This window comes from Pogoniulus pusillus, chromosome 37 (assembly GCF_015220805.1).
Source record: "Pogoniulus pusillus isolate bPogPus1 chromosome 37, bPogPus1.pri, whole genome shotgun sequence".
Lineage (NCBI taxonomy): Eukaryota > Metazoa > Chordata > Aves > Piciformes > Lybiidae > Pogoniulus > Pogoniulus pusillus.
In genome coordinates this window covers 5,175,546-5,187,456 of record NC_087300.1, presented here as the reverse complement: position 1 = coordinate 5,187,456, position 11,911 = coordinate 5,175,546, and the positions used below count along the sequence as shown (strand labels likewise).

Here is an 11,911-nt window from a genome sequence, read left to right as displayed (position 1 = left end):
AGCTGCTGCAAGGTCTGAAGGCTGTACCTTCCCCACTGAGGAGCCGATGACAGACATACTGAACCCACCTTGCTCTGTTTTAAACTGCAGCTGCAGCAAGATAAGGTATCGGTGCAGCAAGAGAGCAAAGTCCAGGGCCATAGCCGAGGCAGTCGACCGCAGGCGTTTGGCCTTTGGCACGAACTGAGGCGTCCCTGGAGCCTGGGGCTGAGCCAAGCCCTGCCTAGTTTCGCTTGGGACAGCCGGCTCCAGCCGCGGCCCCGCAAAGCCGAACTCCTGCACTCGCTTCCGGCCGCAGCTCCTCCGGTCCCTTTCGCCGCCGGCCACAGAGCTCGACTTGTCGGGCGGGGCCGTTTGGGACGGAGCCGTAGCCAGGCGGACGGCGGCCAGCACCAGCACGGCCCGAAGAGCCGAGTGTCTCCGCCGTCAGCTCCTCGTAACTTGCGGCGCAGGTATGTAGGTACCGCTCCCGGGCGCCGGCGCTCTCCCAGGACCGAGCACAACAAGCACCGGGGACGTCCCGGTCCCGGTCCCGGTCCCGCTCCGCCGCCGCCGCCGCCACGGCCCTGCCCGCGTCGCTATGGGAACCGCGCGGCGGCCGCACCCCGGATGGACGTCACCTCGGCCCCGGATGTGCGTCACGGCGGGCCGGAAGCGGCTGGTGCATGCTGCGCGTGGGGCGGGCAGCCCTGGCGGCGCTGGCTCGGGCCGGGGAGGAGGCTCCGGGCCGGGACCCGGGCCCGGGCCGCGCTTGCGGTGCCCGCCTGAAGCGGCTACCGCCCGGCGGCGGGACCCGGCCGGACCCGCAAGGTATGTGTGTGGTCACCTGGCGGGTGGGAGAGGCTGGGGCGGGAGGAGCAGCGACCTGGCGGGGAGAGGCCTGGGGCGGGATGCTGCTGCCGGGAGCTGCTGGCCGCCCCGCTGACCCGCCGGTGCCGCGCAGGCTGGAGGGAGGCGGTGGCAGCCGCTGCCGGTGCCCTGCAGGCAGGTGGGCTGGTGGCGGTGCCGACGGACACGGTGTACGGCGTGGCCTGCCTGGCCCAGGACTCCGGCGCTGTGCGAAGCATTTACAGCCTGAAGGGGCGGAACGGAAAGAAGCCGCTGGCCATCTGCCTCGGGGACGTGGACCACCTCTACAGGTGGGTTGTGGTGCTCCGCTCCTGAGCCCTCCTACAACCGTGTGTGAGTGGCGCTGCCGTGGGAGCTCGGCGACACCGTGCTGCCCACGGGGCTGGCGGTGGCAGAGAGCAGCTGCTTTCTGCTTGCTGAGGGGACAGGCTGCATGGGAGCTGTTTCTCAGTGCCCACTACCGGGATCTGGGTGCAGCCTGTGACGCTGCCCTGTGCTCTGCAGGTACTGCCAGGTGAATGTGCCTGATGAGTTGCTGCGGGACCTGCTTCCAGGACCTGTGACCCTGGTCTTGAAACGTTCAGAAGAACTGAATAAAGACTTGAATCCTTTCACGTCGGTAGGTCTCTGTCACAGGGCACACTTCTGGTTTTGAAGGACATTGTGCTGGTTTTGTGCTTCTGCTGTAGTGGTTTTATTTCTCCTCTGTGCAGTTGGCACTTCCTGAGGCTGCTTCTGGTGCTGTGGTGTTCACTGGGACTGAGCACTCCAGAACCTAACACTGGGATAAGGCTGCGAAGGTCTCAAATCACTGCTGCAGCAGTAGAGGCTGGATCTTGGCTCACTCCAGGGTGTCAGCTTTACATCAGGAGGGTGCCTGGCAGTGCAGGATTCACAAGTTGCTCTGTCTAACACTCATTGTCTTCTCTTGCAGCTGGTTGGTGTTCGTGTCCCAAACCACCCCTTTATCAGGGAGCTGGCACGGGCCTGCTCTGGACCACTGGCATTAACGAGTGCCAACATCAGCTGCCAAGGGAGCACACTGGCTGTGTCGGTGAGTCTAGGGCTCTGTGGAGGTCCTTGCAATCATCTGCCAGGGCCTGGGCTCTCAGCTGGGGGCAAGCTTTAGCAAGAGCTTTTTAAATTACAGTCTGGAGTTAAAGCAGCCTGTGGGTAGGGGATGTGGGACAGGTGTCTTGGTGTGATCCTTACCTTGAAAAGCAAGGAGAGCAGAGCTCAAAAGTAACATTGAAAGGCTTCTATGCATCTTTTGAAGTGCCTGTCAGATCTGAAAGGCAGAAAGTACTGTTGGAGGGATGGGTGTGCAATGAGACTGCTGCTGTCTGTGCAGCTCCTTGCAACTCAGTAACCTGCCATCTCTCAAGGAGATGTTTTTGCAAAGCCTGTGACCATGTAGTTGGGCAGAGGACCAGGCACATGCTTTGTCCTTCCCTTAGATATCTTAGCAGGCTTTTGCCTTTTTTCATGCACTGCTTAGCAACAGTGATGCAGCAAGAAGTCTTTAGCCAGATGATTGTGTGGCTTTCCTGCACATCCAAGACAAACTGTGCTCAGAAACTGAGATGTGTTCATGATTGAAAGAGAGGAGACCTCACCTCCCTCAGCAGCAGGACTCCCTGCAGTGACTGTTAGCACATCCACAAAACACAACTGCCTGCTGCTTGTCTGTTTTACAGGAATTCCAAGACCTATGGCCTCAGTTGTCCTTAATCATCGATGGAGGCCCCATAGGGGACATCCAGAGCCCAGAGTGTCGTTTGGGGTCCACTGTGGTTGACTTGTCTGTGTCAGGGAAGTTCAGCATCATTCGTCCTGGCTGGTGAGTGCTCTCTGCTGACTAACAGCAGCTTTTCCTTCAGTGAAATGAAGTTCTTCCAGTTAGAGTGGAATGGTTTGCTGCTTCTTCCATAGCAGTTGAACCTCCCCATTAACCTTGTTTATCTTAATTCCCAGCATGCTCAGAAAAAGTTTGAACCCCAAAGCCTTGTTGTGACAGTTCTGTTGCCCCCACAGTGCTCTGGCATCCACGGTTGAGATCCTGAGGCAGAAGTATGGCCTGACACCAGAGTCACCTTGAGACTTCAGACTGAGGAGGCTTTGCAGAGCTGCTGGAGCTGGGCACTGTGTGCCTGTGTGCTCAGGAGGTGGGCACTGGTGGCCTTGTTTAGTGAGGTCAATGGATTATGTCAAGGTTAATAAACACAAGATTTAGGGGGGAGAGAAAGAAAAAAGATAAGTCCAGGAGCAGCAGGTGGTGGGTATCTGCTAATTTGTGTCTCCTCTGCTACAGTCTGGGAGACCAACCCAGACAGGTCTGCTGAGCTGTGTGCTGTACCCTTCCCAGATCCCTGCCTGCTTCATTCATGTGATTAGGCTTTTGAAATCCAGTGATGTGAGCATCAGACTGCTCCAAGATGGAGTGATGGTGTCTGACCCACCCTCCCCATCACACCTAGCCCAGGTCTTTGTTTATTGTCTCTGCACTTAGAGAAGCAAAGATGGAAGAGAGGCTTTTCAAGCTCTCACAGTGTCCCTGCTGTGGGGTCCACTGACCATTTTTCTGTTCCAAATGTCTAAACCTCCAAAACAAAACTTAACCACTGAGTGCTGTTGAGAATGAAGAGTATTCACTCTTCACTGTCTGGACCAGAGCTGCTCAGAACTGGCTTCCCTGGATACAACTGAGAACAAGCTTTTGGTGTGATCTTAGTGGACCTCCCACTCTCCATATTCTCAAAGCACTGCTGAGCCAGAAGGCAGTGGGCAATGGATGAAAGTTTCTGCTGGTTATTTACTCTTCATGCAATGCAAACTGTATGGAACTGCTTTTAATTTAAACATTGGTGAACAATTTGCACGGTTTGAGTATAAATGCTGCTTTTTAGATGATGTTGCTCATGACTTTTGAGGGACTTGAGTGCTTAGAAAGTGTGTGATAGCCATGAACAAAACCTTGTTTCACACCCAGAGTTGCCACTTCTCATTTTATTGATACAGACAAGTATAAATTATTTTTATGGCTAATTTAGAAGGGTCCAAGGAAAGAAAGGGAAAGCTGCTGCGAGCTGCACCTCTTAGAAAGCACAAACTAATGGTGCTTTCAGTTGCATTTTTATGGCAAGTATTTTTTTCTCCCTGTTTCAGAAGGAGAGAAAGCAATTCTAGATCTGAATTTTCAAACCCTGGAACACTAAACAGTCAGAGCTTTTAGGATAGATCTCTGTGTTTCCCTGGTTTCCAGCACATACAGTAGCAGCAGGAAATAGTCTCTGGTGTTCCAGCTTGAGTTGTCTGTAGTTTTTAGGGTACAAGGGACCACAGTGACAGTGCCCAACGCAGAACTCCTTGGTGTAGGAGAGGCTGAGTGAAGTAAAAGATGGATAACAACACAGCTCAGTGTCACCTACTGGAGTAGTCTTTTCTCCTCTTTGCTGTGACAGTTGCTGACGGAGGGAGGGATCTGTTGATTGCTGCAGGCAGTGGGCCAAGAGCTTGTGGTGAAGTGTGCTGAAGCCCAGCTGACCACATCCAATACCACCAAACACACAATAAGAACAACCAGCACCCCTTGTGAATTTCAGAGGAGCTCCATAAGGGTCCCCTGTACCAGATCTGCACGTCTGACTGCTGCTGGCAGATCTCCCCTGTAACATCACTTCTGTGAGCCTGGGACTGAGGCTTGCACAGTCCCTGGGATCCTGGTGGGTAGCTGCTCGTGCCCAGCACCTGGTCAGGCTGATAGATCTGTGGCTGCATCTCTTTGAGTGCTCTCCTACAGCACTGCCCCGTGCTATCAGCGGGGCAGGGATGGCTTCCTGAGTGAGGTCACATCAGCCACTGCTCCTTCTCTTTGCTGAAGTGCTCTGCCCACCTGCGCGTCAGCTCCAGGTACATGCTGGGCTGGTGGGGAAGGTAGTCCAGGTAAAGGCGTGTTGGTGTCTTCTTGGGTACAGCCTTCTCGATCTGGGTGCCCTCGTGCCACTCGTTGAAAGATGTGATGGAGACAATCTCTGGCCTGACTGTCAGGGCAGCCTGCAGAGCTGTCTCATAGTACTTCCCATTGACTCTGTTCCGAGTGTTGTGGTTGTTCCAGGGGCGAATGCTGGTGTCGATGTAGCCTGGTCCCACGCTAGGGATGAACATCAGGTTGTTGGCATCACAGAAAGTTTTGATTGCTTTCCAGTTCTGGTGGGATGAGCCAAAAGAGAAACCGTTGGATGCAAAGTAGGTGTACATGCCATCGTAGCCTGCTGAGAGGATGTCGTGCTTGTGTCCCTCCTCCACCAGCAGCGCAATGAACACGGCATCGTACGCGGTGTTGCGGAGAGAGTGGGAGCCTGATGGGGTGAGAAGGTTGGCCCAGGATTCAGCAGGTGTCAAGTAGGAATCATAGATGTAGAACAGTGGGAGGCTCCTGCCGGTGCTGGTCTTGTACTTGTAGAAAGCTGCATGTGATCCATACCTAGAGGAGAGCCCAGAGCTGTCTAGGGGCTGTACAGGGGGATGAGCCCTTGGCAGCTGTTTCCCTTACATGCCAAACACAGTGTGAGATGTGGGGGACTCCCTCCCCACAGCCCTTATCTGTGCCTTCATGGAGTGCTGTGCCTGCAGCTTTCTGAGAGAAAGGGCAGAAGTGCAGAGAAGGGCTATGCCTGATAAGCTTAGAAACCTGAGCAGAAGAAAGCAATTTTGGGTTCTGAAGGCAAAATATTAAGTGCTGGAGAAAGCAGTGTTTGATTAGTGGCTCCCTCCAGGCAGCTCCTTCCCTTACACTGTTTTTTGGACACTATTCTAATGCATTTAATTCAAAGTTCTGCCTGCTGTGGGTGTTTAAAGCAGCCCTGCATGTCAGGATTTAGCCTTCTGAGAAACTTACTTGTCCATGATGTATTTGATGTTCTCATGCACGGTGTGGTCATCACGCCCTTTGTATGGCTGGATATGAAAGGCAACCTTCAAAAGAGACCACAGAGATGGTAATTGTCATCACACTGGTGCTGCTTTTTCTGCACTATGATCTCCTGGGTCTGCTGTAAAGAACCTTCTGTGCACAGGCTGGGCAGAACCCTCTGACACGCAGGATACTCCTGCCCACTTGGCACTGCTGCGGCTGGCCCTGGCTTTCCCAGTGCCAGTAATGAGGAAACTGAAAATCGCCGTTATGAAGACGAGGGAAAGCTCTCTATCGCAGAATGAATCCCACTGCCTTAAACGCCAGTGCCCTTGTAGCAGTCACTGACGCAGGGCAGCCCTTGCCCGAGCACAAGGGGCCAGTTTCGGGGACTCACCTGGATGGCCTGGCTGTGCGCGGCGTCCAGGATGGCGGGTACCAGGCTGTCCGAGAGCTCCTCGGAGTCGTCTCCTTGGCCAGGGGGATACCAGGACAGGACCAGCACTCCTGCAATGGCACGGGTGAAGCAGGGATCAGGGCTGCTCCTGAGCCCTCCTGTGCAGCTCCTCTCCCGTCCTCTCGAAGTTCTGCCGTGGTTAATCCCCGGGTACCGAGCCCGCAACCACCGCTCCCAGGTAGGGGCAATGAGGGGGGCCTTGGATGCTAGCAGCGCTGTGCGGGGGGACGGGAAGGGGCGCTGGCTGCAAGAGGAATGCCTGGTGCTGGGTCATCGCGGCCCGGCACCGGGGAGGGACCGCAGCTGCTAGAGGCGGTGCGGGGCTGAGGAGCGGGTGTGTACCTCTTAGGGGGCTGGCCGCCCAGCATCGGGGCCCTCGCTGCCCGGGGGGCGCTTACCGATGGCGGCGGCGCGGAGCTGGCCCATATGCTCGGCCAGCACGGCGGGGTCGCGGGAGCTGTAGGGACCGAGCGCGGGGTAGAAGCTGGAGCCGATGTCGTCGGGCGGGAGGTGGCGGCCGCGGGGGAAGCCGGCCGAGACCCGCGGGTCCCAGTGCGGCACCAGGGCGTGGTCCCAGTGCCGGTACCGACCCTCGAAGCGCGGGCTGCCGTACCAGGCGTAGTAGAAGGCGTGTAGGTCATAGGAGGGGCCGCTCGCCGCCGGGGCGGGGGCCGCGGGCGGGGCGGGCGGGTTCCCGAGGGGCTCGGCGGGGACCCCGGTGGCGGCGGTAGCACGGAGCGTGCGCAGCACCAGGGCCGTGCCCAGAACGAGCAACGCGGCCAGCAGCACCACCCGCCCGCTCCGCCGCTGCCGCCGCCGCATCGCCTGCTCGGCCCGGCCCGGCTCGGCTCCGTTCGGCTCTCCTCGGCCCGGCGCCGCGGAGCCTCAGCCCCGGGCGCTGGCGCCCCCTGCTGGCGGCGTTGAGACTGCAGCGCCGCTGTCCGGTCCGGAGGAACCCCCGGCTGGGTGTCTGCCCGCAGCTGTCGCAGGGTCGGTCCCGTCCCCCGGTGAATTTCCCTGTGAGCGGCGTGCAGAGCCGCTACGGGGAAAGCAGTGGGGCGCATTTCCAGCCCGATAGCGGGGAACACGGTCCTTAGCCTCGGTCTCGTTGCGGGGAGGGGAATGCGGCAATGAGTGCTGCTGGAGTCTGAACCGGGACGCCGCAGGAGGGTTTCATTCCCGGGCGTAAATCCATCCAGTGCTGCATCTTGGGGAGAGCAGGGAGCTGATCAGTCCCCTTTTTTAGGTCTATGCAGCTGAGCCTTCTGTGGGAGCTGAGCGACCTCCCTCGGATCTCAGAGAGAGATGTGAACCCAGGGTGCAAACTCTTTTAGAGCCTCAGGGTGGGTAAGGCAAGGAGGAGCCTCTCTTGCTCCCCTTCTTAGTTTTTCAAATCTCTTTAGACCGGTGTGGCCATTTTAAGGGCCTGATTCATGTCTGGAAGTGTCACTCCTGTGTCCTTTTTCATCGGTTCCATCCACTCCAGCATTCTCAGGGACCTGTGAGCTTCCCCTCCTCCTCCCCTGCTTTGCCTCACTCGCTGTCAGCTACTGGTGGTAAGGACACTTTGGGAGGTCATTTCATAGCTGCCTGTTGTGGGTCCAACAAGCACTGTGCAGGGCCAGCAGGGTCGGGGGGCTGGGGGTGATGCCCCTGTCTCTCTTCACTTCTCTCTGCACATGCAGTGCAAAAGATGCTGCTGGTGGTGACCTTTTGGTTACCAGATCCTTGCACTGAGCATGCAGGAGCCACCAAGAGCCAACTGCAGGGAAGGAGACAGCTGAGCTAAATGCCACTGCCTCTTGATGGACAGCTTTAAATCGCCCTCTTCAGCCCATCATCCCACAAGTAGCTGCTGTCATTTTCTTTCAAATAGCTACCTTCAGGCTACTCGGAGAGGTCAGGCTGCAGAGGGTGGATGCTCCAGGGAAGTGGGAAGAGCTTTCTCTTTCTGTATCTGTTGCCAAGGACAAGGACACTGGACAGAAATCTGCAGACCAGTGAATTTGCTGTCACTGTTCTCCCTCTGTGAGTACAATGCCTCTAGAAACTCTGTGATGTTTAATTTATGACCTGTCAGATACAGGAGATGAAGGCAGGGCAGAACCATCTGAACAGAAATCACTTGGAAGCAGTGAGCAGTGGGTACATAGTGTACAAGTTGGCATCTCCAGGTCTAACAGCCCCATCTCACCTGGTGAAACAGTGGTGTGGCCCAGTCTGGGTCTGTGCTGCCTGTGGGAAATGTGTTGGAGCAGCCTCTCAAGGATCAGCTTTTACTGGAGTCCCCATTCCTCAGCCTGCCCAACTCAATTGCCCTGTGATGCAGAAGGCCCAGAAACCTGAGCTCCCCAAAATTACCACACCAGGACACTTCTCACTGCAACATCCTGGAGACGACACTTGTCCCAAACGACCATCCTGCTTCCCCAGTGCCTCCATCTATGTGGCTTTCATTCTCTGAGCAGCCCTGGGAGCTGGCCTGGACCTCCATCCTTTTGCTTTAGGGTGGCCAAGCTGCTGAAGCTGTGTCTCCCACCACTAGATAGTGCTCGGTCACTGCTGGTGGCCCCGGGGCCGCCGATGGTGCTTGCTTGTTCAGGGCATTGACAAGCAAGTGCTGCGCTGGGGCCATGCCCACGGGCTCAGCGCACTGTGTTGGACTGCTGGGGAGAGCAGGACATGATTCTGCGCTCCTGCCCGTGTCTGGTCCTTGCACAGCCCCCATGCTGCAGTGATTTTTTTTTTCCCCAGTGCCTGAGTGCCATGGAGTGGTTATGTGTCTATTGCTCATGAGCAGCTGTCTCAGATGCTACTAATGGACTGGAATACACAGAGAGCTGACCCCCAGATGATGTCTTCACAGAGTCTGCCTGTCCGTGGAGCTTCTGCTCGGGAGCCCCAGGCTGGCTGGGTTGCTATCATCTGCAAAGCCTGTGCGTGAGTGGCCTCTGGGTGCTTCCCTTCTCTGAGCCTTTGCTCTTACCTCACCTTGCTGAACTGGGTCCGAGGGAAGTGAGAGGAATCTCTTTGCTTTTGTTGGCCAGTGCAGGGCCTCTCCTGTCCCCCACTGTTCCTGCACTGCTGGTTGGCACTGATCTGAGCAGAGGCTGTGGCACGGCAGAGCGGACAGAGTGGGGCACAGGAGAGGCTGCGAGTAAGGATGGTCTGCTCATCACAGCCTCCTGTTCACACCCACACTGAGCAGTGCCAGGATCAGCTCTGGCACCCCCTGCACCTCTGAGCTGTTCCGAGGTTCCCTGTAGTGTCTCTCCACGGCGAGCCCTTTCGCTGCAGACCTGCTCCCTCTGTACCTGCAGGCAGCTCCCCCGCCCCGCGGCTCATCAGCTGTTCATTGATCTCCGCGGCGCTCCGCGCTCGTTCATCACTCTCACGCCCGCCGTCCACTTTCCAAATGTTTCCTGTTTTCCGGTGATGTATTTCCCTGTTCAGACAAGCTAATCTGGTGCCATCAATAATAGGGGTGCAGCTGTGCTTCTGACCTCTGTGCTGCCACTGCCGCAGCACCCGCGCTCGGCTCTGCCCTCTGTGGCTGGAGCCAGCTGAGCTGCTGGCGCCTCCTGCGAGCTGTTCCCCAGCTGATGCATCTCTGTCCCCGGAGGGGTTCAAAAAAAGACTGGGTGAGGCACTTAGTGCCATGGTCTGGTTGAGTGGACAGGGCTGGGTGCTAAACTGGATGAGCTTGGAAGTCTCTTCCAGCCTGCTTGATTCTATGGTTCTACACTGCACCAGGTTGTCCCCTCCTTGGGGACTTTGAAGGCAGCAGATGGAGGGAAGCCAGAGAGGGAGCTGGGTGGGCAGTAATGATCCACAAGAAGGTGAGGCCAAGCCCTGAGGCTTGCTTGGAAGGGCCTGGCTCTGCAGTCTCCTCTGGGGTGCCCAAAGCCTGTCTCTGCCACAGTCTGGTGCCTCCTTTGCAAGCAGCCTTGATGGGTAGAAAACTGAGGAACATACTGGCATCTCAGGCAGTTCTCTGCTTCTGGCTGGCATTCACTGTCCCTGCAGGTGACAGCTTTATTTGTGGCACCAGCACCAAGAGGACGAGGGGCACGTCAGGCACGGGTGAAGCAGCTGGTGCCCTTGTTCCCTTGCAGGAAATGCAGCCACTATAAATTACTTCTTTCTTCTGACTCTTGGTGTCTGCAGGCCACTGCAGCTGTCAGGGTGATGTACTCAGCACTAGCTGAAATCCCCAGCCTTTGTGTCAGCATGTGGACATTGTCAACCCTTCTGGGACACAGGACCAAAAAGCAAACCCAGGCTTTGTTGCTTATTGATATGTTCTTGGTCCTTTCCAAACCCAGGACCCTGCTGCTGAGTGAGGAGACTTGGTGGCAGGAACCGTGTGTGCAGTGGGTGGGGGCACAGCAGTGCAGAACATCTGGGACACTGTGAGCTGTTAGCTGAGGTCAACTGTGAATGTAGACATGTTAGGAGAGGATGATGAGACAAACAGCTTCTGCTGGAGTGGAGAGAGATGCCTTCTTGGGTCCAGTAGGTGGAACTCTAAACACTTTCATGAGCCAATTCACAGGAGCAGTGTGGATCAGGGTGACTCCTGTGCTTGCAACCCTTGTTGAAATCACATTGGCGTGAGCGCTCGGAGCAGGAAGCACACAGCTTGCATCTTAATTAGCGCTCGCCCTCCGAATCAAAATGCATCTTTAGAACCTCATTAGCAGGGCCAGTTCAAACTCATCGAGTGATGATTCGAATGAGCAACAACAGCCCAGGCAGGCTTAGTCTGTGCTGGTAGCAGAGGTGAAGCTGCTGAGTGTCTGACCCTTTGCCATGCCTGCTGAAGCTGTCGGGGAAAATGCTGTCAGGGAGTTGTGTTTGGAAGCCTCATGTCAGGCAGTTGCTGGGTAACTCCTGCTCCTCACTGTGATCTTAGCAGCTGATGTTTGTTGAGTGCTTCCCCATGTCCACAATGTCATTCTTGCTGCTGCAGTTGGTGGCTTTCCCTACTCTAATTTTTTTTTAACCCTGTGCAGCTCTTTCATGGCAGAGGAGTTGTGCTGAGAACTTTTCACAGCTGGTGTGGCAGGAGCAGCCTTCCTTGTGGGCTTTTGGTTATTGTTTGGAGTGCTGTAGGAAGCAGGACACGAGTCACAGCAGCTCAGGAATAACTCTTGCTTACAGGAAGGTGCCTCAGAGAACGTAGTTAGTTGTTTTAATGATTTTTACACATTTTCACACAGGAAGCCTCTGGACCACCATTCTTGCTTCAAAAAACAGCTCCTCCTTGAGATCCTGCAGCCTCTACTCAAGATCCTGCTGTCTAAGGTACCTGCTGGCTCCAGCCAGGAAGAATTTTCCCTCCATCCCAACAAACTGAGGTCTGCAATGCTGCTTCTGAATGCCCTCATAATACAGAACCAAAGGAAACCAGGCTTGGGCTAATTAAGCTGGAAACATAACACTGCAAATCGTAGCTGATTAAATCCTTCAAACAATATCTCTGTTAATCTCCTTCTGATTTATTTTCTTATAATGCCTGGACTAGGAGATAGTCCAGAGCATGGGGAAAAGCTTCCAGGTGGAGCACAGTCCTCCTCGCCAGATGCTTGGAGCTCAGAGTGAGAATTTGTCACTCACAGTGGGTACAGCCAGGAGAGATATCTTGTCCATCTAGGCCCTTTTTGCACGCAGAGGGGGGATGCTGAGCTGCA

The 11,911-nt window shown here is 55.9% G+C and overlaps 2 protein-coding genes across 3 annotated transcripts; one reads left to right on the top strand and one right to left on the bottom strand.

Moving 5' to 3' along the window:
* The first annotated feature begins 658 nt into the window (after positions 1 to 658).
* On the top strand, positions 659 to 11,527 carry YRDC (yrdC N6-threonylcarbamoyltransferase domain containing). Of its 2 annotated transcripts, XR_010308610.1 has the most exons (7): positions 659 to 810; positions 944 to 1,139; positions 1,354 to 1,468; positions 1,784 to 1,903; positions 2,547 to 2,689; positions 2,884 to 3,014; positions 11,441 to 11,527. XR_010308610.1 is itself a non-coding variant. In XM_064172385.1 (6 exons), the coding sequence occupies exons 1-6, from the start codon at positions 666 to 668 to the stop codon at positions 2,945 to 2,947; spliced, it is 783 nt and encodes a 260-aa protein (XP_064028455.1). In that variant the 5' UTR covers positions 659 to 665; the 3' UTR covers positions 2,948 to 3,754. The 2 variants fall into 2 exon arrangements, 1 of the variants encoding a protein (XP_064028455.1); XM_064172385.1 differs by lacking the exon at positions 11,441 to 11,527 and having other exon boundaries at positions 2,884 to 3,754.
* On the bottom strand, positions 3,841 to 7,099 carry MANEAL (mannosidase endo-alpha like). The gene is made up of 4 exons (XM_064172384.1): positions 6,617 to 7,099; positions 6,159 to 6,268; positions 5,747 to 5,823; positions 3,841 to 5,332 (listed from the first exon to the last, which is right to left on the bottom strand). The coding sequence occupies exons 1-4, from the start codon at positions 7,038 to 7,040 to the stop codon at positions 4,696 to 4,698; spliced, it is 1,248 nt and encodes a 415-aa protein (XP_064028454.1). The 5' UTR covers positions 7,041 to 7,099; the 3' UTR covers positions 3,841 to 4,695.
* Positions 11,528 to 11,911: the final 384 nt, after the last annotated feature.

Bases quoted from the DNA above. Each gene is read 5' to 3' on its own strand.
- YRDC (XM_064172385.1), top strand. From the start codon at position 666: ATGCTGCGCGTGGGGCGGGCAGCCCTGGCGGCGCTGGCTCGGGCCGGG. The intron at 1,140-1,353 runs GTGGGTTGTGGT...TGTGCTCTGCAG, and splicing joins GACGTGGACCACCTCTACAG to GTACTGCCAGGTGAATGTGC. The intron at 2,690-2,883 runs GTGAGTGCTCTC...TTGCCCCCACAG, and splicing joins AGCATCATTCGTCCTGGCTG to TGCTCTGGCATCCACGGTTG.
- MANEAL (XM_064172384.1), bottom strand. From the start codon at position 7,040: ATGCGGCGGCGGCAGCGGCGGAGCGGGCGGGTGGTGCTGCTGGCCGCG. The intron at 6,269-6,616 runs GTAAGCGCCCCC...GTGCCATTGCAG, and splicing joins GCTCCGCGCCGCCGCCATCG to GAGTGCTGGTCCTGTCCTGG. The intron at 5,333-5,746 runs GTAAGTTTCTCA...GCTCTCCTCTAG, and splicing joins ATCAAATACATCATGGACAA to GTATGGATCACATGCAGCTT.